Source organism: Gadus morhua, chromosome 15 (genome assembly GCF_902167405.1).
Source record: "Gadus morhua chromosome 15, gadMor3.0, whole genome shotgun sequence".
NCBI classification, from domain to species: Eukaryota; Metazoa; Chordata; class Actinopteri; order Gadiformes; family Gadidae; genus Gadus; species Gadus morhua.
The window spans coordinates 23,675,319-23,702,993 of record NC_044062.1 but is presented as its reverse complement, the minus strand read 5'-3'; the positions used below and the strand labels follow the sequence as shown (position 1 = coordinate 23,702,993).

The 27,675-nt window shown below is 44.9% G+C and overlaps 1 protein-coding gene across 1 annotated transcript; it reads right to left on the bottom strand.

Annotated features, from left to right (window-relative positions):
• Nucleotides 1–810: 810 nt before the first annotated feature.
• On the bottom strand, nt 811–27,675 carry LOC115560388 (transmembrane protein 41A-B). Its single transcript, XM_030379793.1, has 5 exons — nt 27,202–27,675; nt 25,136–25,286; nt 2,107–2,268; nt 1,234–1,372; nt 811–1,059 (listed from the first exon to the last, which is right to left on the bottom strand). The coding sequence occupies exons 1-5, from the start codon at nt 27,336–27,338 to the stop codon at nt 842–844; spliced, it is 807 nt and encodes a 268-aa protein (XP_030235653.1). The 5' UTR covers nt 27,339–27,675; the 3' UTR covers nt 811–841.

Genomic DNA, 27,675 nt, shown 5'->3' with positions numbered 1-27,675 from the left:
TACTACCTTTATATCGAAGAACAATCATCTGTTTTGAACACATCTGATAAACAAAGGGAAATACCATAAATGTAATATTAGCAAATAATCTTCATTAAAAAGAGGCAGAAAATGCATTAATTGAGAACAATGCAACCCTTTCAATTATTTTTTTATAGAAAAAGTAATTGTCTTAAGAATCTAACAGGACCAGTATTCATAGTACTCTGACACAAGCCTCCATTCCCCATGCAAACCCTGCTTGTCAAAGCCCATGAAGTCAAAGCCTATGTCAACAAATACAAAATGTCTGGATTTTGCTGTGTGCGTTATCAACTTACACATGCATTTCACAAAATATACTTAGTTTACTTCCGCAAAAAAGGAAGTGTCTTGATCAGAAAGGACAGGGTGCATCTATTGCACACTGCGTTCCACGGAGGACAACATCCCGCGGAGAATGTCAGTGAAGGCTGTAGATGGTTCCAACCGCATTCTTTAGTACTAATAATGAAATTACAATGGAGCTCAGGGTCTTGAGCACTGCTGGACATAGCAGAGTGTCAGCAGACACTCTGTCCTTAGAGCACAACGCTCAAAAAAGAGTACAAATATTCTGAGCAGTGAAGAGAAAGTCAACTATGTAAAATAATTCACCTTGAACGGTTTAAGCTTGGTTTTACCTTGACCCAGACAGAGATTTAAGACGTTTTAGTTTAAGAAAGCAGCACACACCATAAAAAAATCACCTATTGTAATGCTGGAGAGCGTTGGGGATAGAAGCTCACCACCTTGTGAAACATTGTCGTTCCAGTCCACCTCCTCCTCTTCTTTTGTTTCTCATCTGTGTTGTTGTCCCCCCTCATTGGGCCTTGTGGTGCTGGCCTCTGTCCTGTGTCTGCTCGGCGCCGTCCAGGGCCACCTGGCTGTAGCGGCGGATCAGTGCACCCGGGAGGAGAGCCACGCAGGCGATGGCCAGGAGCTGAGCCAGCGTTCCCCAGGAGAAGATGTCATCCATGGAGGAGATCTTGGACAGAATGGACCCAGTCCGGACACAGATGAAGTTATATGGAATCAAACCTGTGAGACGAGATGAAGGCACAGTGTTTAAGAAGCAAATGTGTGTGTGTGTGTGTGTGTGTGTGTGTGTGTGTGTGTGTGTGTGTGTGTGTGTGTGTGTGTGTGTGTGTGAGTGTGTACCAGCAACTGTGTGTACATATGTGTTTGTGTCTGTGTGTGGGTTAGCATCCTCACCTATCAGCACAGTGGGGAAGAAGAGAGTCAGGGGTATGTTGAGGATGGGGGAGGTGACATTAAGGAACCAGTTAGGTGTCATGGGGAACAAACGCAGGAAGAGGAGGAAGAAGAAGAGACTTCTCTTGTTCTCCTCCACCTGCGGGAGAGAGTCAGAGAGATGGAACGACGGCGTTGAGAGGGACAGATCCGACAAGAACAGGTAAAAACAGAAGGAGGGAAGGGAAAGGGAACTGGAGGGAACGTAGAAAAGCAATGTGGAAGAGAGGGAGGTTGAATATTGGATGAAGAGCTAGATAGACAGACACATGCAAATTGATAGTTGGATATATGTAGATAGATACAGCAGAAAGAAATACAGACAGATATATGTAGATCGTAGATAGTGAGTGTCACTCTCATGCCACACCTCAGATTTCTTTCTCAAAGGATATGCTATTTTGTGGAATATAACCTCTAATGTAATTTTATGATGCCCGGCCCAGGCTCAGTTGTCAAATGGTGCGGAGCCATTTGGTGTCTGAGTGCTGCAGAATGGGAAGCCATACGGTAGAGGGGTGGCTCACTGACCCACTGAGTTTAACCCTTCAAGGGCCCTGGTGCATCATTCTGATGCCCCCCCCCTACTGTCACCCAATAGAAATATATAAAAAGGATAAATAATCATATTCAAATTTGAAACAGTAGGCTGTGTTACTTGAACTTAAAACATTCAGTCGATTCATCGTCAACACATGAATAGGATCAGATGTGAGGAAACTTGGGAAATAGCTGTAAACATTTAAGTTGCTTTACTTCAAGTACAGAAATTTATAAATAGACGTTTTCAGTGTGCGATGGCCACCCTGAATGGGCACCAGAAAGTGTTTATACCTTTCTCTGCAGCAAGGCCACTTTGTCAGGGAAGAGGCGGATGACATGCTCCTTCCCGAAAGCGGAGGAGAGCAGGTAGCAGAAGGTGGAGCCCGAGGTGGTCAGGAGGCAGGTCAGGGCCAGACCCTCCCAGGTCCCAAACAGAGCCCCGGCCAGCATGTTCTGTATCACCAGCACAGGACACACATGTGTTTACAATGTATGATCATGTAGCATCTGGCAGCAGCCCTTAGAGACTCAAAAGAAAGACAACAATCAAAGAATACTATCTAAATTCGAGCAGTGACATTGTTTTAGTTATAGCACTGCGCAAAAGTATTTTGAAAACAACCACTGGACAGGGTGGACAGAACAGGGCCCAGTTTCCCGATAACGATGGATCTTCGCTCGTACGATCATTCTCCCGATGGATCTTTTGAACCATCGTTAATTTCTTTGGAGCGTTTCCCGAAACTCCTCTTAACATAAACGCGCATTCGCTGCACTCACGACGTTCGTAGGATTGTACCTGTCCACTGGCATGGTGCTGAAAAGGGCTATACGCAGGGGGAGACGCAGGAATGTCGCAGGAAAATAGGGTTAAAAAGGGTTAAAATGTCAATCCATCGAGGCCGACCGCAGAGTAGCCTACGAAAAGAATAGATTGCAATAATATGAATGCTAAAGATTAGGGGTGTGAATCTTTGGCTTCAGACGATTCGATTCGATTAACGATTCAGTAGTTGGCGATTCGATTCAAGGACAATTTTTTTTTTTGGGAACGATTCTATATCCGTGAAATAAACATGCAATAATGTGTTGGAGCGTCTTGAACTAGGTGGAAAATCACTCAGGAGCCGACGAGAAGTTTGGAAAAAGATGGGATCTTTTATTTTCCCAATTTAAGGCCCATAAGGCAATAAAAATAAAACGAAAATCAACAAAAATAAAAATACTTTTCACTAAACAAACTGAATGGGCTTGAGAGTCACAAAAACATAAATTCGAACTTAAGCATACTGGACCTTTATATTATTGCTAGATTTTGGCGTAGCCAAAATATACAAAAACTGCAATAAACATAATTACAAAAACTCAGGGTCACTTCCGGTTTACCCGGAAGTTATGACGTTAATTTAAACCCCGTTGACGCGGCACACATTCCCTCTAATACAAAGTCTAGACGAGACGCTGATAAGACGAACATTTACGCTGTGTTAACATGTAACTTTTAAACTAAATAAACAAACCTGGAATTTGACAACGACATACTTGTTTGAATGGTTATTGCAACAGAACAGGTGACGTTAATGGTAAATGGTATTAAACAGAACGTTGTAATGATGGTACTTGCAAGATTGTATTAAACTGCCGTAGCAAGCATGATAAATGACAGGTGCCATGCCGTAATTCCGACGCCTCATTGTTCCGACGTCTCAATGTTCCGAAATATTTCCGATTAGATCGAGATGTCACTATTCCGACGGTTCAATGTTCCGAAAACGAAACCCCTTGGTCCGAAGGTCCGTTAGTCCGACTTTTCGAAAAGGAGGCGCATTAGGCCGAGGGTTCAATATGCCGAATAGGAAAAATAGTTTTATACCTCGCTCGCTCCCTCTCCCTCTCTCTCTCAATCTCACTCTCACTCTCTCTCTGTCTCCAAAATACAACCTAGGCCTATATATCACGTTCACGATGAATTTTGGAGGGCAAAAAGACAACGCTTCACTTCATTTCGACACGGTGTTGCAGCACCATGGACAGAGAGCGGAGGTCTAATTCTCAACACGGACACACACACACACACACACACACACACACACACACACACACACACACACACACACACACACACACACACACACACACACACACACACACACACACACACACACACACACACACAAAGAGTGAGAGTGAGAGAGAGAGGGAGCGAGCGAGGTATAAAACTCTTTTTCCTATTCGGCATATTGAACCATCGGCCTAATGCGCCTCCTTTTTAAAAAGTCGGACTAACGGACCTTCGGACCAATGGGTTTCGTTTTCGGAACATTGAACCGTCGGAATAGTATGAAGGTATTATTGTAGCAAAAGTCTTTAGCACCTGTAACTGCAGAATTTGAATGCGTACACTAAAGTCACAGTAAATTTGAAGTCGTATATATTTATTTTGCATGGGTACTCTAAAGTCACAAATGTGTAACAGTACATTTGTAGTCGTAAAAAAAATATATATATTTTTTTATACCATTGTAAACACAAACTAGAACTGCAAGCAGTTATGCAGGGGTCCAAGAAGTGTGCATTTCGCCGGCACAACGCGACAAGAAATGTGCGTTTCGCCGGCACAACGCGAAGCATGTGTTCAAAACGCTACCCTGAACCTGTGGATACAAAGGATTTGACTGTGGTAGGAGTAGCGAAAAGTCAGTTTCGCTGTTTTCGCGATTTTGCGAAAGAAATTACAGACGCAAATGGGCATGGCCTATGCCAAAAGATGCAACTGACTCCAGTGAATCTGTGCATATAACGTTTTTGACTGTGGGAGCTTCGGTGTGGGAGTTATAGCCTAAAACGCGTTCTCAGAACAACATTCCATTGGCCAATTAGGAGATAGACAATGTCGTCGTTTTTTGAGCCGCCCTGTTGGCGAAATTTTCCAAAGACAATTTTCCTTTGCCAAATAACTCCCGCCCACATTAATAATTCTTGGCCATATTTTCTATATAGACTCGGGATTGCCCCTTGATGGTTTCCCTTGAGTTTGAAGAACATTCCTTTCGCCAATTAGAAGATATATAATTTCCTCGTTTATTGCGCCCCCTAATGGCAAAATATTCCAAATTCTTTATTGACGATGTCGTGTGCAAAGTTTGGTGTCGATTGGTCAAGAAATGTGGGAGGAGTAGGGAAAAAACAGTTTTGCGGTTTTCGCGATTTTGCGAAAAAAAATTATAGACGCAAATGGGCGTGGCCTATGTCAAAAGATGCAACAGACTCCAGTGAATATGTGGGTACAAGTTTTTGACTGTGGGAGGTTCGGTGTGGGAGTTATAGCCCCAAACGCGTATTCCTTGGTATAGCGCCACCTAGTGGCCGGCATGTCTGGATTTTGTCGTCTGCATAGTCTTCACGTACCTGGATCTAGTCATGTAATTGGCGTGTGTGCACCATTTATGGTTTGGGCTGTAGTACCACTTTCTTGGTAGGAAGTATAAAAAAAAAAAAAAAAAAAATCCTTACAAAAACAATAGGGATCCAACCTGTTGGCTTGGACCCCTAACTAGAACTGCAAGCAGTTATGCAGGGGTCCAAGAAGTGTGCATTTCGCCGGCACAACGCGACAAGAAATGTGCGTTTCGCCGGCACAACGCGAAGCATGTGTTCAAAACGCTACCCTGAACCTGTGGATACAAAGGATTTGACTGTGGTAGGAGTAGCGAGAAGTCAGTGTAGCGTTTTCGCGGCGAAATTTTGTAGAAGATATACAATTTCCTCGTTTATTGCGCCCCCTAATGGCGAAATTTTCCGTTTTTTTTTTCGAACGTCATTAAGGTTAGCACCGACATGTCTGTAAAATTTGGACTCGATCCGATGTATAATTCTGGATTTCTTTGGATTTTTGATTTTTCACGTCTAATTTAGCTAATAAACCAATATTCAAAACGCTACCGTTTCGTCGTCGAAGGTCGGATCAAAAAAGCAACGTAGGAATTCTTTGCGTGTGCGTCTGAAGATGTCGTGTGCGAAGTTTGGTGTCGATCGGTCAAGAAATGAGGGAGGAGTAGCGAAAAAACAGTTTAGCGGTTTTTGCGATTTAGCGAAAAATATTCATAGACGCAAATGGGCGTGGCCTAGGCCAAAAGATGCAGCAGACTCCAGTGCATCTGTGTGTACAAGTTTTTGGACTCTGGGAGGTTCGGTGTGGGAGTTATAGCCCCAAACGCGTATTCCTTGGTATAGCACCACCTAGGGACCGGCGTGTCTGGATTTTGTCGTCTGCGTAGTCCGAAGAGATCTGGATCTAGTCATGCAATTGGCGTGTCCGCACCATTTACGGTTTGGGCTGTGGTACCAGTTTTAGGGAGGTAAGTATAGGAAAAAAAATCCTTACAAAAACAATAGGGATCCAACCTGTTGGCAAAAAATCCTTACAAAAACAATAGGGATCCAACCTGTTGGCTTGGACCCCTAACAACCTGTTGGCTTGGACCCCTAATAAAAAGAAAAATCCTTACAAAAACAATAGGGATCCAACCTGTTGGCTTGGACCCCTAAATAGGGTCTACGAGTACGCTAATCTGTGTTACAGGTGCACAAATCCTTTTGCTACAATTATTGCAGCGCAGTTGGTGCAAAACGCATTCGCACACCCGTGTTTCACAATCTGAGAACATGCCCAAAAGGTGTGCATTCGTAAACTCAAATTTGAACAAATGCATCAGAAGTTGCACATCTGTGAACGCTATGTTAATTCAGCATTTTAATGAGCGAGCACAAAACCATTTTACAACTGCTCGAATCTGCTCCTGCAAGTCTCAGCTGTGGGTTTTTTTGCAGGTTGTTTTGCAACACCCCTAGGTGGTAAATGTGTAGCAAAAGTATTCGTATCCGTAGATGACAGAGCGTCCGTGAGCGGGACAAAATAGTCCCGCCCATAATTTCCTAATCCAATGAAAATCGCCGGCAGGGATGCATTTCTCAAATTACAGTGACGGCTGCTGGTGATTTTGGGTGGGTGGGCTAAAGAATGAATTACATTTATCAATACTTCACAGGGCTCCAGACGCTATGAGGTCACCTTTATATCTCTGTTCATAACTTTCATATAATGTGAATGATTTTTAAACAAGATTAAGGTGTAGAGAAAGGCATGTCTTTATTTGAAGCACAATTATAAATAGAAGAAAAAAAAGGTGTTTAAAGTGCTTCACTGAGCTGAAATTGAACATTTCGAACTAAACAATTAAGCAAAATAAAACTTTTTTTGTGCTTAAAGTATTACACAATTAAAATGTTGACTGGTCGCCCTTTGCGCAAAATGCGGCTGTAGACGATCACACACTCTTTGGTAGAGACGTCTGTGTCGCCGTCAATCATGAAGGACATGTAGGCCTATGTGGCGTTTCCGACGTCCGCAGCTGTCTTTTGCTTTAAGGTGTCGCCCATTAGGCCTACTGCAATGAATTGTGCACATGCCATCTCATTGCTATACGTCGGGTTGATCTTTAATCCATTTCTCTTCATGAGAATAATTTCTCATGAAGAGAAATTCTCAATTTAAGAATAATTTCTTAAATTGAGAATGGCAACTCCTCTTTGGCAATGTTGTATGCAACATTAAATGAGATCATTTCCGATTCCTTAGAGAACCTTATTGTTACTGCCTGTCGCTGAAATGCAGCTTGGAGAGGGGCCACTTTCTCTACACACTTGTCACGTCATGTTGGGTTATTTAGACAGCTTTTTAAATGTTTCGATACGAAACGTAGTTGACCCGCTTACAAATGCACCATTACCAGCCATATTCTGAGCGCACTCCTGACATTAATTCTGTACATCGTTTGGTTGATGTGTCCCCAATCTTTTCACTTCCAATTTTTCCTCCAAAGACATTAAACAAAACCGATTAGAAAGTAAATAATCCACTTCATTCATTTTCATGCTAACTCCCGCCATACTGCACTTGCGCTACTGTGCTGTGCTGTGATTAGTCGAAGGTCACTGTACTGTAGCTACCTACTGTGCTAGGTCAGCCTTTGGGCTAAACTAATTTAGCCCAAATGGGAAGCATATGAAGGGGGCGTGTCAGGGCACCTGTCAATCAAACGTCAATGGAAGCTTACGCTACTGCGCTTGGGCTGAATACATTTAGCCCATTCACAGGAAAAAAACGAAGATATATATATCCTGGGTTTTTCTGTCACTTTTTGGTGCTGTTGCTCCTTTAGGTTCTACCAACATATAAAACAATATGTTCTAAGTTTTTAATAATATTTTTTTTATTTTCACTGTAAGAGGGCTTAGCCCTGTTAGCCCATTATTCCAGCCGTCCCTGACTGGGATCCATCGCGTGCCAGCCATGGAGCTATAAAGATCGCAGCATTCTCAGCGCGGGTACGTTTCTTTCTGGAGAAGTGAAGAGGGCGTCCTACTGAACGGAGGTGGGTATCCTACATTATGTAAAATGAAATGACTTAGTTCAAGTGAATTCTCCCCAAAGTATTGCATTAACATTTCTGAATTTATGTTATGGCGACCATTAAAATACATTCAAGGACATTTGCGGCATGTTAATGAAATACTTTGGGGGGAATTCACTTGAACTAATTCATTTAATTTAACATAATGTAGGATACCCATCTCCGTTCAGTAGGACGCCCTCTTCACTTCTCCAGAAAGAAACGTATCCCGCGCTGGGTATGCTGCGATCTTTATAGCTCCATGACTGGCACACAGTGGGTCCCAGTGTAATTTGAGAAATGCATCCCTGCCGGCGATTTTCATTGGATTAGGAAATTATGGGCGGGACTATTTTGTCCCGCTCACGGACGCTCTGTCATCTACGGATACGAATACTTTTGCTACACATTTACCACCTAGGGGTGTTGCAAAACAACCTGCAAAAAACCCCACAGCTGAGACTTGCAGGAGCAGATTCGAGCAGTTGTAAAATGGTTTTGTGCTCGCTCATTAAAATGCTGAATTAACATAGCGTTCAAAGATGTGCAACTTCTGATGCATTTGTTCAAATTTGGGTTTACGAATGCACACCTTTTGGGCATGGTCTCAGATTATGAAACACGGGTGTGCGAATGTGTTTTGCACCAACTGCGCTGCAATAATTGTAGCAAAAGGATTTATGCACCTGTAACACAGATTAGCGTACTCGTAGACCCTATTTTGTGTTTACAATGGTATAAAAAAAATATATTTTTTTTTTTACGACTACAAATGTACTGTTACACATTTGTGACTTTAGAGTACACATGCAAAATAAATATATACGACTTCAAATTTACTGTGACTTTAGTGTACGCATTCAAATTCTGCAGTTACAGGTGCTAAAGACTTTTGCTACAATAATACCTTCATAGAATAGTGCCATGTCGATCTGATGGGAAATATTTCGGAACATTGAGACGTCGGAACAATGAGGCGTCGGAATTACGGGCAGGCCCCAAATGACATGGTTGATAAATGATTTTAAAACAGTAGGAAGGTAACGGAATACATAGTCAAACAAGACAAACACACACAGGCAACATTGACGGAAGCTATGCGCCCCGTCACACACCCCTTGTCAATTTTACCATTATTCTTTGCGAAGCCAAAATGCTTCCACACTTTGGATTTCAAGTTTGCTGGTGCATTAACAATCTCGCTGCCGCTCTCTGCCATGTTTGAAATGCACCAGTAGAGGGTGAGGGAGAAAAAAAACTCTCGTGGGACTTCCTTGCAAGCTGACTAGCTGATGACAGAGTTACGGATTACCGAGTTGCACTTCACAAAATAAACGTGTAAACTAAGTCTTAAAACATTAATCATAATCGATTCATACGATTTAAAGCATTGATATCGATTATTGGTGAAGCCAAAGCGATTCATTCTATTTATTTATTTTAGCAGATCGATTTAGTTGAATCGGTAGGACTGACAATCGATTCATCGATGCATCGCATGAATCGTTACACCCCTACTAAAGATATAAAAACACAATTGATTAGGCCTAGGCCGACATATATATAAGTCCTAATCCTGAACGCACTGTGCATACATTTATTCACGGCATTTCAGAGCTTGGTCTAGATTAGTGGTTTTCAAACTGTGGGGCGCGCCCGCCCTGGGGGGCGCCAGAGTTCTTCAGAGGGGGCGCGACGTGAGAAAAAACTAAACCCGAAAAAAACCCTGAAAGTCGATGATTCAAATCATCAGTTGTACTTCAACTGTAGAAATAACATAACTAAATCAATTTTCAACCGTTTATCTTCGTGCAAACCATTTAACAAATCTACACACTTGTATCTTCAATAATATCTAAACAGAATTTCGATATCATTTAGAATTTCTTCAGAATCACAGTTTTAGTTTCATACCGCTTTGTTTTCAGCTGTTTTCATTGAAGACGTCTGGCCATTCTGATACACCTACTTCTAGACATCGTAACTCATTCCTTTTTCAACCGTTTACCATCGTTCAAACCATTAAACGAATCTACACACTTGTATCTTCCATACTAACGGAATTTTGATAGCATTTATACTTTTTTCAGAATCATAGTTTTAGTTTCAAACCGGCATCGTTTTCAGTTGCTTATAATAATTTAGGTCACCATAGCAACGGCGGTAACAAACCCCGCCGAATAGTCGAATCTCTGGACTGAAAAGGCAGATCTGATTCGACTCAGAAAATTCAGAGTCGGGGACAGCCCTAGAAAATAATATTGCTGGCTAACTTTAGCAAAATGGATCGGTTTTTAGTATCTAAAGCTACAGTGAGTAAGGAGACAGAGTCTGGGGCAAGCAAAAAAAGAAGAAAGTATGACCATGAATATTTAAACTTGGGATTTTCATGGACTGGATCTGAAGATGCTCCACTGCCACAGTGGGTGCTTTGCAAAGAGGTGCTAGCTAATGACGGTATGAGACCATGTCGACTCCGGCGTCATATTGAGACCAAGCACCCAAGTCTGGTGACCAAGCCCCGGGAGTTTTTTGATAGGAAGCCAAATGAACTGCGGTCACAGAAGAAAGTAATCCAGGGGGGGGGGGGGCTCAGCTGAAATTTCTTCTCTGAGGGGGGGCTCACTCTCTCACACTTTGAAAACCCCTGGTCTAGATCCTGCCCATAATGTTGGGCAGGATGAAGTAGGCTATAGGCAGGGTTCCAGTTATGATTCCATCTCTGTGTGGGTCTCTTAAAGTTGTTGACGGTGGGGGGAGACCGTACCGGCCTTGCGCTGAATTTTGACGGGGGGGGGGGGGGGGGGGGGGGGGATATAGGACGTAAATATGGGCTATTATGACACGGCTCTTCTCAAATGCCGTGGAAAGCTCCGTTGCATGGGCCCTTAACAACAACGCCAGCTTCTTCGGTTGCTGAGCGACGTCAACTATTTCTCTGCTGATTAACACTACGTATGGTAAGTTGGTATCAAATAAATTGTTGAAAAAACCACCTTGTGAAGTTATTTTTTCGTTTGGCAAGTAGCCGCTCATTATCGAAAATATGCCCCTTCAGGTCGAAGCACCTCCGTTTCGCGCACGCCCGGCGATTTCACCTTCTTATCTCAAGTTTCCTGTGTACAACCGAGGGGGTCAAATCCCCCATTCAACACGGCGCGGGGGTTTCTTGTTTCACTGGGGAAGGCGGGGCTGTGCACGGAGTCTCCGGCCTCTTTAGAATAATTTGTATTATTGCATATTCCCGAATGTTTTCATTTTTTATGACTGAAGACACCCACATGCAATAATGAGTTCACTCTAGGCTAACGATGCTCTTAGCGTCCTACGAGTACCCTGGAGCACTTGTTAGCTATGAGCGTTTTCACGACGTTCGTTACCAACGATTCTTTCGGGAAACGGTGTGAAAACTGTACGATGCTCGTACGACGCACTTCACGATCCACTTAGGCTAACGATGCTTTCGGACGAATCACAAATGCAAGGTTACTTGTCGTGGAAATATCAATCATAACTATAAATATACAATCACATACACATTATATTAACCTTGTTTATATAATTATTACATTAGAAGGAACTGTATACATTCTCCCTGTAACTTAAAACAAATCCCTTCCTCTCTTAAACTGAGAGAGGTTAAGTTAATTTGTATTCAAGTTCCCACTGGAGCCAGTAAGTCTGGTTTTGTGACCAGGCCAATCGACTGACTTCTTTGTTGTGTAAACTCGTTTAGAGCCAAACCTGCAGACATGTCCAATACCCACCCATTGTATTACACATTTACTTGGCCTAAGGTCACTCCCACTCCCTTCCCACAAGGTTAATGTTCCCTATAAGAATCTTGTGAATCTATTGTCTCGTCGAATGTGTTCTCGGTAAACTTTGCTGCCAGTACTTTTCCCATGAACATGCCTTAAGATTAAATCAAATATTTCGCTGTCCGACGTGTCCGTGAGAGAACTTTCTCTTCATCAAACGGCGTTGTCGACAGGATCCCAATATGAGATCATCAGACTGGTAAGTTATGTTTTTTTTTTTTTAAATGACTATCTTGCCATTCTGACCCTCTGACGGGATCCGGAATTTGGAAAATAGATAAACACATGTGATTAGGATCTGACCCGGACCTTTGGAGGCGATTAGCACTAAAACAACTATTCAGCTAAAGAGGAAAGCACCAACGCCTCGGATGGACCAGCACCTCCGGAAGAGGAAAGCACCAACGCCTCGGATGGACCAGCACCTCCGGAAGAGGAAAGCACCAACGCCTCGGATGGACCAGCACCTCCGGAAGAGGAAAGCACCACGCCTCGGATGGACCACCTTTACCCTGATCAGCATAATACTCCTGATGAGCCCAGCAGACCAATGCAACGCAACCACCAATAACAACGACCGACTCCCGACCATAGCGGAACCCCAGCTAACCACATCATCACACAACCAGTTTGCAAGCCTACTTGCTGCAGCTCAAACCCACTTCAACACCACCAAGGTCTGTGGAATCAGACCCCACTCTGTATCATCAGGATTACCCTTGATGGCCGTAGCGCTATCCCCATGTGCTATGGCAGCCGCTTTCTACTCCTACTACAAATCAGGTTTGAATCCATTGAACACTCGGACAAACGATTGGAGTTGGACGAAAACAGAATGCCCTAACATCACACAGTATCCCCTAAGAACATACCCATGTGAAACGGTAATTTCAAAGCCCGGCTCCCTGATCCAGTGCACAAACTGCAAGAAACCCCTATCTGTAAAAATAGATGCAATAATGGGCCCCTTCCCATGGTGTGTCCAAACAACAGAAAAAGAAAACAATAATACCAGATACACTTCAATGGGAGATCTGGACCACCCCTACTGCTCAGAGCTGTATAACATGTTTAATTATACCATACCCATTCAACACAAACACAACGCATTAGAAATAAGAGGATCCCCAAGACTTTCCCAAGTTGCCCTGGTGTTCCTATTAACACAAAACTGTACACTGCCTGCACCTCAGGGACTGTATTGGGTTTGCAACAACTCAGCATATGATTTTCTGCCTCCAAAATGGACCGGGAAATGCGCTCTAGCCTCTGTAGTCCCAGCCCTACGCCCAGGCCCTCTGGGAAAACTTGTCATTAGAAGGGCAAAACGATCTGACCCACTTCACACACACACACAAACATCATGGTCCCGCATCCTAGGAGCATTAATCCCCAACTATGGAGTCATGGCAGCCCTAGACCAAGTCTGCGATTTATCTGTATCTGTGGAATCCCTAGCGAATCTCACCACTAACTCTATAACTTTAATAAACACACAACTGTCATCTACAAGACTCATGGTGCTGCAAAACCGTGCTGCATTGGATTATTTGTTAGCTGCTGTTGGAGGAACATGTAAAGTAGTTGGTCACGAATGTTGCACCGATATCACAGATGTTTCAGCTAACCTCACACAAATGCTAAATGACATGAAAACAACCATCGCTGAAATACATAGTCGTAACAATAATAATGACTCTTGGGACCCTTTAGCACTGTCATTAGGGTCATTTGGTTACACTATTTTACAATATGCATTATACGCCGCCGTTGCAGTAATCATTTTGTTAATAATAATCGCATGTATTAAAGCATTAATTTCAACCTGCTTTAAAACTGCTACAAATATGATGAATAGCATCACCCCTTGACTACTCGCATTTCCTTCTGAGAATGGGCCCCTTACTCCAATGAAGAGTTACCAAATGGAAAATGAGTGACCTAACATGCTAAACATAATTTTTACTATTGTTCATTTTTATGGCCTTATTGATGATTGACACATAGTTAATCTTAAGCTCTCTATTTACAAGCTTTACTAGTGTACATATTTAATTCTTTATTGTTTATTTTGACTAATTTCTTTGAAATTCATTTTATTTCTTTATTAATGATTACTTTTACTTTTACTAATTTCTTTGAATTTACAATTTTACTAATGTACATATTGATTACTTTATTAATGATTTATTTTTACTAATTTCTTTGACTTTCATTTTATTTCTTTATTAATGATTACTTTTACTTTTACTAATTTCTTTGAATTTACAATTTTACTAATGTACATATTGATTACTTTATTAATGATTTATTTTTACTAATTTCTTTGACTTTCATTTTATTACTTTATTAATGATTACTTTTACTTTTACTAATTTCTTTGAATTTGCAATTTTACTAATGTACATATTGATTACTTTATTAATGATTGATTTTTACTAATTTCTTTGAATTTTGTTTTAACTTGTTTTACCATCATTTGTAATCCTGTGACATAATATATCACCTGTAATAAGTGTTGATCTTATGATCAAAAAGGGAGGAACTGTCGTGGAAATATCAATCATAACTATAAATATACAATCACATACAAATTATATTGACCTTGTTTATATAATTATTACATTAGAAGGAACTGTATACATTCTCCCTGTAACTTAAAACAAATCCCTTCCTCTCTTAAACTGAGAGAGGTTAAGTTAATTCGTATTCAAGTTCCCACTGGAGCCAGTAAGTCTGGTTTTGTGACCAGGCCAATCGACTGACTTCTTTGTTGTGTAAACTCGTTTAGAGCCAAACCTGCAGACATGTCCAATACCCACCCATTGTATTACAAATTTACTTGGCCTAAGGTCACTCCCACTCCCTTCCCACAATGTTAATGTTCCCTATAAGAATCTTGTGAATCTATTGTCTCGTCAAATGTGTTCTCGGTAAACTTTGCTGCCAGTACTTTTCCCATGATCATGCCTTAAGATTAAATCAAATATTTCGCTGTCCGACGTGTCTGTGAGAGAACTTTCTCTTCATCATTACTTCATTATACTTCTTTGTATTATAATTTCTTACTTGTAAGTATATACCTATATATTTATGCATGTATATGCAGTACATATGTATGCATGACTGTATGTATGTAGGCCTACATACGAACGTATGACGGATGTACACATATCCATGCATATGTTATGTATGTTTTTTATGCATGTATGTTTATTATTTTGTTTTTTATTAACTATCCTACTTGCTGCTTTCTGTTGAGAAGTCTAATGCTGTAATCCAATTGGATGGTACACCGGTACCTGCAAGTCGTAAGTTGCAAATCATCCAGCTTTCTTGCGGCATTTGCGGAGGCACGCCCCTTTTGGTCGAAGTAGCTTTCCCATTTCAAATTGGCAAGTCATTGTTATTTTTTAGCTACATTAGCCTCTCTAGCAAACCAGCTCGAAAAACAAACAACACAACTTTACATTGTATTGCAAGCACAGCAAGACCGTGCAATGCATAAATTGGTGACAGGCATAATGTAGCAATGTAATCAAGTGTGTAAGAGCATTTAAAAATCTACATTAAAATTACCAACGTGATACAAATACAAGGAAAATAAATCTCTTTACGGGTGCAGCCATTTTTGTTGACGGGGGTAGAACGGGCGGCCTCAGTGAACTCGCTCTACTTTCAAAGCGACGAGACACTACGACCAAAAGGGGGTGTGCCTCAGTGAAATGCCGCAAGAAAGCTGGGAGGTTTGTAACGGCCGAAGCGTAGGGATCGGCATAAAAAGCGTTAGGACTTAATTCAACTTCGTTTTACGAGTATCAGCACGCGTTCTGAACAACTTTAACGCGTATCAGCACGCGTGAAAGCCACTCAGCACGCGTCTCAGCACACGTTCTGAAGGCACTTCCGGCGCGTTCCAGAACGCGTTCAGGAAAGTTCAGAACGCGTTCCAGGTATATGCTAATTAGCTCCTCCCCTGAATTTCTTAGCCAATAGATTTGAACTTTTTCACCCAATCATATGCATGGCTAAACACACAGACATCAGTCGATTCCAGTGATCTTCTTTCGCCCAGTTTCCCGAAAGCATCGTTAGCCTGAGTGGATTGTGAAGTGAGTCGTACGAGCATCGTACGTGTTTTCACACCGTTTCCCGAAAGCATCGTTGGTAACGAACGCCGTGAAAACGCTCGTAGCTAACGAGGACTCCATGGTACTCGTAGGACGCTAAGAGCATGGTTAGCCTATATAGCCTCAGTGGCGTCACCAGCGGACATTCCTAGTTGGATGCGTTTTTATTAAAACACATCCACTAGACATGCATCATGCTGTGACCAGCGGGTGTTGGAGAATTTCTGCAGGCGTTTTTTGTTGCGATTGTTTGCATTAAGCACTGCATGCGCTTCGGTGAGGCTGTGATGAAGTTCACTATTTATTGGACCCTGTCTAGACAGTACGAACATCCTTGACCATAGTTAATCGCGTTTGTAGTCTTCACTTAGAGTGAACTCATTATTGCATGCGGGTGTCTTCATTCATAAAAAAATGAAAACATTCGGGAGTATGCAATAATACAAATTTTTCTTAAGAGTTCAGAGACTCCGTGCACAGCGGAGCACGGAGTCTCCGCCTTCCCCACTGAACCAATAAACCCCGCGCCGTGACGAACGGGGGATTTGACCCCCTCGGTTTTACACAGGAAACTTGAGATAAGAAGGTGAAATCGCCGGGCGTGCCAAGCTGCGACCGAACCGGCACGGCAGTGTAAAAATACCTATAGCCAGGGTTCGAGTTAGGTGGGAGCCTAGCTCCCATAGATACTAAAGGTCTGGCTCCCATGAAACCAGCAAACTCAAATATCTGTGGGGGTTTCTGAAAATACAGCAGCATAATATTGTAATTACAAATAGGACTAAAGCTATTTTCCCTTCCACATGCAGAGTAATATTGACGTTAAGTGGGATAATAGAACGCCGGTCATTATCGGGAAAATAAGCCCAGACAGGGCGAACCGGACACAGACGCAAAACAGAGGTGCTTAGACCTGAAGGGGCTTATTTTCGATAATGAGCGGCTACTTGCCAAACGAAAAAATAACTTCACAAGGTGTCTTTTTACAATTAATTTGTTACCATTCATAGTGTTGATCAGCAGAGAAATAGTTACCCAAAGACGTTGACGTCGCTTAGCAACCGAAGACGCTGGCGTTGTTGTGAAGGGCCCATGCAAGTGAACGGAGCGTTCCAAGGCATTGAGAAGAGCCGTGTCATAATAGCCCATATTTACGTCCTATATACGTCTCCCCCCCCCCCCCCCCCCCCCCCGTCAACAACTTTAAGAGACCCCCACAGAGATGGAATCATAACCCTGTGGAAATTGCATTAAGTGAGAGATACAATTTCGCACGTTGAGCACACAGTTGTGTGACTCGTTTATTTAGTTAGAGAGAAACAGGAAATCAAAACGTGCTGCAAGTAAACAAATCCCGCATCGGGCTCTGACGTCATGAGACGCTCGTAATCCTTAAAGGCATAGCGATTCCTGAACCACCAAGACTGTAAACGACATGCCTAACACAATGTAAAGAACAACACATAACAAAATACTGTAGGTGAATTATGTTACACTCACTACACACGTCCCCCCAGAATTCACCATCAGAAGAAAACAACAACAAAACAGTTATTGCGGGAGCGGGCGTAGTAACCGGCCACAACGGCTGTGCGTCGTACAGGAGGTCGAGGAGCCACGACTGCGACAGGCGTCCCACCATGACACGGGTATGGGGCATGGAATGTGGGAGTTCCGGGAGGGAGGGGAGCAGGGGGCAGGCCCGGCAGGGGCAGAGCTGGAGGTTGTCCGCGCCGCGGGGGCTGAGCCAAGTCAATGGGCCTGGCCACGTCCAAGTGAGCTGGCTTGAGGCGGTCAATGGAGAGTCGCTCCGGCCTGCCGCCCATGTCTACCACAAAATGTTTGTCCCCCGTCTCCAAAACCCGGAACGGGCCCTCGTAGGGCGGGCGTAGCGGTCCCCTGTGGGCGTCGTGGCGAATGAAAACGTAGGCAGCCGTCCGAAGCCCAGCGGGGATGTGCGACTGAGGGAGGCCGTGACTGGAAGTGGGGACAGGTGCGAAAAAGCCTTGCATTGTCCAGTAGCGTGGACCGCTGGAGAGTGGCAGACCAAGGAACGGTGGTGCCAGGGACGAAATCCCCTGGAACCCGCAGCGGCTGGCCATAAACAAGCTCTGCGGAGGAGGACTGTAGGTCTTCCTTTGGTGCAGTCCTGATGCCAAGCAGTACCCACGGGAGCTTGTCGACCCAGTTGCTGTCTTTGAGGATGGCACGAACGAAGAGCAGCCTTCATCGACATATGAAATCGCTCACAGAGTCCGTTAGCCTGTGGGCGATATGCGGTAGTGTGGTGGAGTTTCACTCCGAGGCTCTGTGTGACAGCGCTCCACAGCTCAGACATAAACTGCGCGCCCCGGTCGGAGGATATGTCGGAAGGAGTGCCGAAACGGGCAACCCAGGTGCTGATGAATGCCCGTGTCATTTCGACCGATGCTAGCGACGTCATTGGCACAGCCTCAGGCCAACGCGTGGTCCTGTCAACCATGGTCAACAGGTAGGTGAATCCGTGAGAGGAGGGCAGAGGGCCGACCAGATCCACGTTGACATGGTCAAACCGTCTCTCCGGCACTGGGAACAACTCCAACGGGGCTTTAGTGTGGCGGTGCACTTTGGCCCGCTGGCACTCCAGACAGGTGTTAGCCCAGTCCCTTATGTCCTCCTTGAGGCCGTGCCAAACAAACTTACCGTCCACCAATCTCTGTGACGCTTTCGAACCTGGGAGGGAGAGACCATGGATGGCATCAAAAACTTGTCGTCTCCATCCCGTGGGAATGATTGGCAGAGGACTGCCTGTGGAGACGTCACACACGAGCGTGGTGCCGGCATCGCTAAAAACCACATCCTCTATTTTCAGCCCTGTAGTCGAGGTCCTCAGGAGTTGCACGTCTGGGTCTGTGGTCTGTTCCGCTGCAATGCGGTTGTAATCCAAGCCAAGATGGACTGCTCCTACCACAGCCTGTGGTAGGCAGTCCGCCAACTGGTTGTCCTTACCGGCAACGTGCTGTAAATCCGTGGTGAACTTGGAAATGTAGGACAGATGACGTTGCTGGCGGGCGGACCACGGCTCAGCCACCTTGGCCATGGCGAAAGTCAGCGGCTTGTGGTCGACAAAAGCGGTGAAGTGCCGACCTTCCAAAAGGGAACAAAAGTGTCTGATGGCGAGGTAGAGACCAAGCAGCTAAAGTGCTGTACTTCCGCTCGTTGGGACGCAACTGACGGCTGAAGAAGGCACCCACCCACCGCTCGTAAACGGCACCGACAGCGTAGTCCGAGGCGTCCGAGGTGATGGCGATGGAGGCTGTGGGAGAAGGACGTGCCAGCATGGTGGCGTTCGCCAGGGCCGCCTTAGTGGCAACAAAAGCCTTGTCCCTGCTCTCAGTCCAATCCACAGCGTGCTTGGGCTGACCTTGCAAGGCCTCATGCAAGGGTTGCATGAGCTGGGCGGCTCGAGGGATGAAACAGTGGTAAAAATTCACCATGCCGAGGAACTCCTGCAGGGACTTGACAGTGAGCGGGCGTGGGAACTGCGCGACCGCCTCCACCTTTGATGGGAGAGGGGCTGCACCGTCCCTAGTGACTCTGTGTCCCAGGAAATCGATGACGGATAGACCAAACTGGCATTTGGCAGGGTTGACAATTAGCCCATGTTTGCTGAGCCGCTCAAAAAGTTTCCGGAGGTGCGCCAGGTGCTGTGATTTGGACGCGCTCGCCACTAGGATGTCATCCAAGTACACGAAAAGAAAAGGCAGCTCCCTCAAAACAGAGTCCATGAGGCGTTGAAAAGATTGAGCTGCGTTTTCAAGGCCAAACGGCATCCGTAGGAACTCAAACAGACCAAATGGTGTGATCACTGCTGTCTTGGGAACATCCAGTGGGTGTACAGGCACCTGATGATATCCCCGGACAAGGTCCATCTTGGAAAAAATCACCATATCAGCCAGGTGTGCCGAAAAATCCTGAATATTCGGCACTGGGTACCGGTCAGGCGTCGTTGCCTCATCGTTGCCTCAGTTGCCACCTGGCGCACCTGCCTTCACCTCCTGTGAAGGCAACGCGGGGATCAGTCGCGCCGGAACCCTGGTGTTGGTCTGCCGGATTGGACCTGGAGCTGTCAGGCGGATGTCTTGGGTAATGACTTCGGTTCGTCCTGGCAGGTCTCTGAACAGACCTCGGGGGATGATGGTCAGCAGGTCCTCCTGCTGTTCAGATGTCAGATGGGTGACGGAGGGGTAGGTCGACTCACCGCCTGCAGTAGGAAAGTACTGCTCTGATGGTTCCTCTTCCTCGGTCCGCGCCCACAATTGATCTTGAATGTCAGACGATGGTCGGTCTCTCCATTCTTTCAGCAGATTGACATGGAAAGTCTGTTTCGAGCGACGTCTGCCTGGCGTGGCAATTTCATAGGTCACCTCACCAACTCGGCGAAGCACCTCGAACGGACCTTGCCACTTCGCCAGCAGACTGCTCTCGGATGACGGCAACAACAGCAACACCTTCTGTCCGGACATAAAGGTGCGGCTACGTGCTGTCCGGTCGTACCATGTCTTCTGCCGTGTCTGGGCCTTGGCCAGTTGTTCGTGGGCCATGGAGCTCAGCTGGTCCAGCTTCTCCCGCACCTTGATGACATAGCCCGCCAGGTTGGTTGGCTGATGAGAGGCGTCCCCCTCCCAGCTCTCGCGGAGGATGTCAAGCGGGCCTCTCACCTCCCGTCCATACAGGAGCTTGAAGGGGGAGAACCCGGTGGATGCCTGCGGTACTTCTCTGTAGGAGAATAGCAGATATGGGAGCCACTGATCCGAGTTAGTTCCTGACTCAGACACAAACTTCTGCAGCATCGACTTCAAGGTCTGGTTAAACCTCTCGACCAAGCCGTCAGTCTGCGGGTGATATGGTGTGGTTTTGATGCCCCGGATTCCTAACAGGGAGTATACCCGTCTCAGTGACTTGCTGGTAAAGTTACTACCCCGATCTGTCAGGATTTCTTTCGGGACCCCCACCCGGAAAAAAAGATGGATTAAATAGTTGGCAACTTGTCTAGCTTTGGTGTTTCTGAGGGGGAATGCCTCTGGGTACCGTGTTGCATAGTCGCAAATGACTAGAATGTAACGGTGGCCTGCCCTACTTCTCTCCAGGGGACCTACCACATCCATGGCAATGCGACTGAATGGAACATCAATAATGGGAAGGCTAATCAGGGGAGCTTTTAACCATCTCTTGGAGCGAGCTGACAGTTGGCATTCTGGACAAGACCGGCAGTATTCAGCAATATCCTTCTGGAACCCTGGCCAATAAAATCGGTTCAGGATCCTGTTCTCTGTCTTTTCCTTGCCTAGATGGCCTGCCCACGGAATACTATGACCAAGATGTAGAACCTTGGCCCGGAGAACTTCAGGAACTACCAACTGCTCGGTGTCTGCAGTCACTCTGTAAAGCTTCTCGTTATTCCTGACAAAACATGTACTACCCTCTTCCATTGCTTCCCTAGCCTCATCTGGGTTTTTGACAGCGGAGAAGCAGGAACTAAGTGTAGGATCCTCTAGTTGTAGCTTAGCCAAATCCTCCACCAACACTTCATTGTCCTCTAGTGGTGGGGAGGGCCTACTTTCCTGCAATGAGGTCCTTGTCACTTTTTCTCTGCGTCTCTCGGCATTGGACTTCTTAACTTTGCGACCAGGGCAACAGTCATATGGTAATTCAGACCACAAATCATTTGATTTCTCTCTAGCCTGAGCTCTGGTTGTCACATATGCATTCACTGTGTTAACAGTCTGACGTAGCACAATAAGAACTGGCACATCCTGGCCTAGAATTACAGGATGTGGACATTTATCTAAAACCACCACGGTTAACAGATACTTTTGACCTCTAATCTCAATGAGAACCTCGCTGGTCTGGTGATCAGACTCGTCACCATGGATGCAGCGGACCTTGATTTTGCCCCGTGGTTGGAAATCAGACTTTAAACAAGACCTTAGGATAAAAGATTGACTGCTTCCTGAATCAACTACAGCCTGAAAAGTCTTTCCCTTCACTTTCACTGGGACAATCACATCAGAGGAAGTACAATGTGTGTGCTTGCTAGGGCCAGGTAGGTAGCACAGTCTAGAATCAGACATTTTCTTTGCTGTACAATTGGGCCTAATGTGACCTTTTTGACCACAACCATGACAAATAATGCCTCTAGGTGTTCTAGCTGAAGTGGAGCTAACACTGGGGCTATTGGGGCTATAGGAGTGCTTAACCACACGACCACTACCACCCGCAGACATACCAGTAGATGTCTTTTCCGGCTCTTGCTGGGCGGCTTGGTATGGTCTTCTCCAGTCATGTTGTGGTGGGCCCAGGAAGTACTTCCTTCTGGAAGGCCTGGCAGTCACAAAGGTTTCCACCAGGTCTGCTGCTTCAGCTGATGAGTGAGGGGTGTGTTCTCTCACCCACACCTGTAGGTCGGTGTTCAGCATGCCCAGGAACTGTTCCAGGAGAGGAGTTGGTAAATCCAGAAAGGGCATGCTGGCGACCGGATCCGAGGCTGTAGAAGGGCGGGAGCTGGGCGGATGCACGTGCTGCAGATCAGCAAGCCCTGTTGCCTGCGTCGTCGCCGGCTCTCTCGCCATCCTCTGAAGCTGCTGGAACTGATGCTCCATGGCTTTCCACCTCTGGTCCTGACGAAAGAACTCCGCCTCCGCCTGGTCATGTTGACGCCTCTGATACTCCACCACCGACTTCACGATCCTCTCTAGGCGATCTGTCCGGTCTTCTACTGGAGTGGAAGGCTTGGACGTCGCTGCTTTTGGCCTGGTCCCTGTTGCTGAGCCATTTCTAGGGGGTGCCGTCCCTCTGTCTTCATCCTCCATCTTGGCTCGCTGAGTGCCGCTCGTGACTACTGGTACCCGAAAACCACTGCCACCAAATTGTCATGGGTAGATGTGTTGGAGCATCTCGAACTAGTTGGAAATCACTCAGGAGCCGACGAGAAGTGTGGAAAAAGATGGGATCTTTTATTTCCCAATTTAAGGCCCATAAGGCAATAAAAAAAATAATAATAATCAACAAAAAGAAAAATACTTTTCATCAAACAAACTGAATGGGATAGAGAGTCACAAAAACATAAATTCAAACTTAAGCATACTGGACCTTTAAACAAGTCACTTGAGAGCAATAATCAGACGCATGTCCTTCCACGAGCAGCTCTCCCGAACCACCGACGTCAGCCTAAATCGGCCACTTCCTCCCCTACTAATTGCCTAAACAGCTTTAAACAGCTACAATTCTCCCCTCTATAAGCTAGAAACCTAAGCACGGTAAACCGTGTACTAATGCTAGATTTTGGCATAGCCAAAATATACAAAAACTGCAATAAACATAATTACAAAAACTCGGGTCACTTCCGGTTTACCCGGAAGTTATGACGTTAATTTAAACCCCGTTGACGCGGCACACATTCCCTCATACAAAGTCTAGAGACGAACATTTATGCTGTGTTAACATGTAACTTTTAAACAAAATAAACAAACCTGGAATTTGACAACAACATACTTGTTTGAATGGTTATTGCAACAGAACAGGTGACGTTAATGGTAAATGGTATTAAACAGAACGTTGTAATGATGGTACTTGCAAGATTGTATTAAACTGCCGTGAGCGCATGATAAATGAGCACGTCCAGGTTGATAAATTATTTTAAAACAGTATGAAGGTAACAGAATACATAGTCAAACAAGACAAACACACACAGGCAACATTGACGGAAGCTATGCGCCCGTCACACAGTGCGTTCAGGATTAGGACTGATATATATGTCGGCTTAGGCCTAATCAATTATCTAATCAAATATCTTTAGCATTCATATTATTGCACTCTATTCTTTTCGTAGGCTACTCTGCGGTTGGCCTTGATGGGGAGATATTTTAACCCTTTTTTAACCCCATTTTCCTGCGACATTCCTCCTTCTCCCCCTGCGTCATAGCCTGGTTCAGCACCGTGTCAGTGGACAGGTGCAATCCTACGAACGTTGTGAGCGCAGCGAATGCGCGTTCATGTTAAGAGAGGTTTCGGGAAAAGAAATGTACGATGGTTCGCGAGATCCATCGTGAGAATGATCGTGCGAAGATCCAACGTTATCGGGAAACTGGGCCCAGACCAAGCTGACTCATGTTATGCAGAAATAAAAACGATACGCTATAAATAAATGTCTGCTTTTTCATTCTGTTATGATCAAACTTGCCACTTACCATACACAAAATGTTCGGTCAAGTAACTTAGTCTATAATCAAAGAGTATGTACTTGTAGTGTTCGCCACCTCCACATTAACCCCCTTTAATTTAGAACATCTTAACTTTAGACTTTAAAAACGATGGATAGGTTGGTTTTTGCAGCTAAACAAAACTCAAAATGAAAGGTACCCTTTCAAACTATTATATTATTAGACTACTATACATATAAATAGACACACTATACACTAAACCATCACCATAGGCCTGTAGAGTAGGTAAGTTTGAGCGAACTTTGCAACAGGAACGATTTTCGAAAGAAGATTTCTGGAATCGACTTCCCTGAATGCCTTCTGGAACGTGCGCCAAAGTGCCTTCAGAACGTGTGCTGAGACGCGTGCTGAGTGGCTTTCACGCATGCTGATACGCGTTAAATTACGCGTAAAACAAAGTCTAATTAAGTCCCCCAGGGCCATAATGCGTAGCCTTCTGGACGCGTATGCGTAGCGATGTGTTGACTATGTAACGGCCCTTACGATGATGTACCATCCAAATGGATGACAGCATATTCATGCCATTTGTGTTGGTTAGTTGACAGTTTGGGTGTGAGATCATTCGTGTGTCTTTATCAAATGTTTGTGTTTTGACGTCCATTATGCTCCATCTCAGGGGGTTAAACTTCACTAAAGCTTCTAGACTCTGTGCTCACCAAGAAGGAGGACCCAGGGATGGCGAAGGACTGTTTGTAGAGGTAGGCGCTGCAGAACAGCAGGAGGACATAGTTGTGGTGTTCTCTCTTGTAGAACTTTAGCGTCTCCGCTAGCTCCCTTAGCTCGTCCAGGTCAGAAGGGAACTTCAGCCTGGATGGTGGAAACAAAGTATATTTTGTTTTCTGTTAGCTTTACGGACAGATGGAAACATCCTATCTTAATTGGTATTGATTGGAATTGGTATTGAACTAATTGTCAGATGAAACACACCTGTATTGTGTAGTGCATGTTGGATGCACTACAAACTCAAACGGGGATGTTGCAAGTGAACTTATTTGATAACTAAAGATGATTGCTGAAAGAAACAGGAGGGGGAAGAAAGACAGACAGACAGAAAATCAAGAAACATAGGGAGAAGAGGGGAGTAATTGTATCTGCCTGATTGAAGGACAAGAATAGCCCTTGCTGCATGTGTGCAAACAAAAACACACACACATGCAATATAAATGTTTGGATATAATAGCGGAAGAAAATCCCCCTGAAACACGTTGGTTGCCTCTTCACCTAATATTCAGCATCCGTGGTTTTCATTGATCAGCTAGTCAACTCATGGACTGTCACATGTTGATGGCATTAATGTGTGTGTGAGGGGAAGGGGAGCCTTTGGGTTTGGCTTATATTTCTCGTACACATTACCCTGCAATATGCATGTTCACACACACACACACACACACACACACACACACACACACACACACACACACACACACACACACACACACACACACACACACACCATAAAAGGAACCTTAGATATGTGAATGTGGGGCCTAAAGGTCATGTTTGAATCCCTACACCATCATGGTAAGGAAGTGGGGGTTAGGCATCACCCGTTAGCTCATTGCAACAGATCTGTGATCAGATCTTCAGCAATATGACCAGACATGGACTCCTGAACGTCTCCATGTACATAACCTTAATGACACAGGACATTTTGACGAAAGGGCAGACACCGTATGCATGGCACTCACTGTGGCACTTTTGTTGTACCCACACACATTTACAGACAAGCACACACACACACACATACACACACACACACACACACACACACACGCACACACACAGACACTGCGTAAACACATGCACAAACACACACACACACACACACACACACACACACACACGCACACAAACTGTGTAAGAGAGGCCCATCTGGGTGCATGCCTGGGCAGTATAATATCTTGCTAAGCGTTATTCTAACTGTCCCTAGACTACTGCGCACACACACATAAAACACACACACACACACACACACAGACACTGCGTAAACACATGCACAAACACACACACACGCACACAAACTGTGTAAGAGAGGCCCATCTGGGTGCATGCCTGGGCAGTATAATAGCTTGCTAAGCGTTATTCTAACTGTCCCTAGACTACTGCACACACACATAAAACACACACACACACACACACACACACACACACACACACACACACACACACACACACACACACACACACACACACACACACACACTCCCGCTCTCAATTCAATTCAATTTGATTTTATTTGTATAGCCCTTAATCACCATTACAGTCTCAAAGGGCTTAACAGGCCAAATATTTATGACACCCCCCTTTACCCATGCCCCCACACGGGCAAGAAAAAACTCCCTTGAAATCAGCAAGGAAGAAATCTTGAGAATGATATCTTGCTCTCATATGATACCAACAAACACACACTCTAAAGACATTCTAAAGAGTAATGGGATACATACAAGCTGTGCTGCCCAACCGAGCCTGCTCTGCTCTTGTGGGGATTTCTGTTCTTGCATTGGTTCTGTTGCTCTCTCTAATGCAATTGCAATCATTTGTCAGCAGCGTTCTTATTTTGCAGCTTAAAGGCCAAATTAATGACTTTTTGCATTACACTTATGCTTGAAACTTGTGTTTGCCTATATTGTTCAAAATAAAGTAAAGCAAATTAATGAAAGGGGACTTCAGTAACCAATGACAGCCAATGGGATCACAGTTAATTAACCTTAATTATGCCTACCGATACTCCTTGACTTCCGAGTCCTCGTCTGTGTTGTCTGATGGGATTGGGGAGACGGCGGGCAGGTGCGTGGACAGCAGGTACAGGTAGCAGGTTGCCGCGGACAGGACGCCCACCAGTCCAACTATGGAACGCATTTCTCTGATGCTATACAATTCCAGTCCTTTGTAAGTTAACCAGTGATTATGTTTTCTTAGTTTGCTCTGCTACACACCATTTGACAACGTGTGCTGGCGAAAGGGCTGATATTTTTACACTTGGGTAAGTTCAGGGCTGAGTTGTCAACTCAGAGGAAGCTACAAGTGACTGAGTTCTGCTGAGAGGCTGGAGCGGGACGGGGATCACATGGCGCCTGCAGACCAACTGGCCGAGATCAAAATAACTGTCATTGCGACTGAAATGTGCCTGTTGTCATTGCACTTCTGTAAAGTGGCCTCTAAGTGGCAGTGACACGAGGGCCTCAACCACACAGGG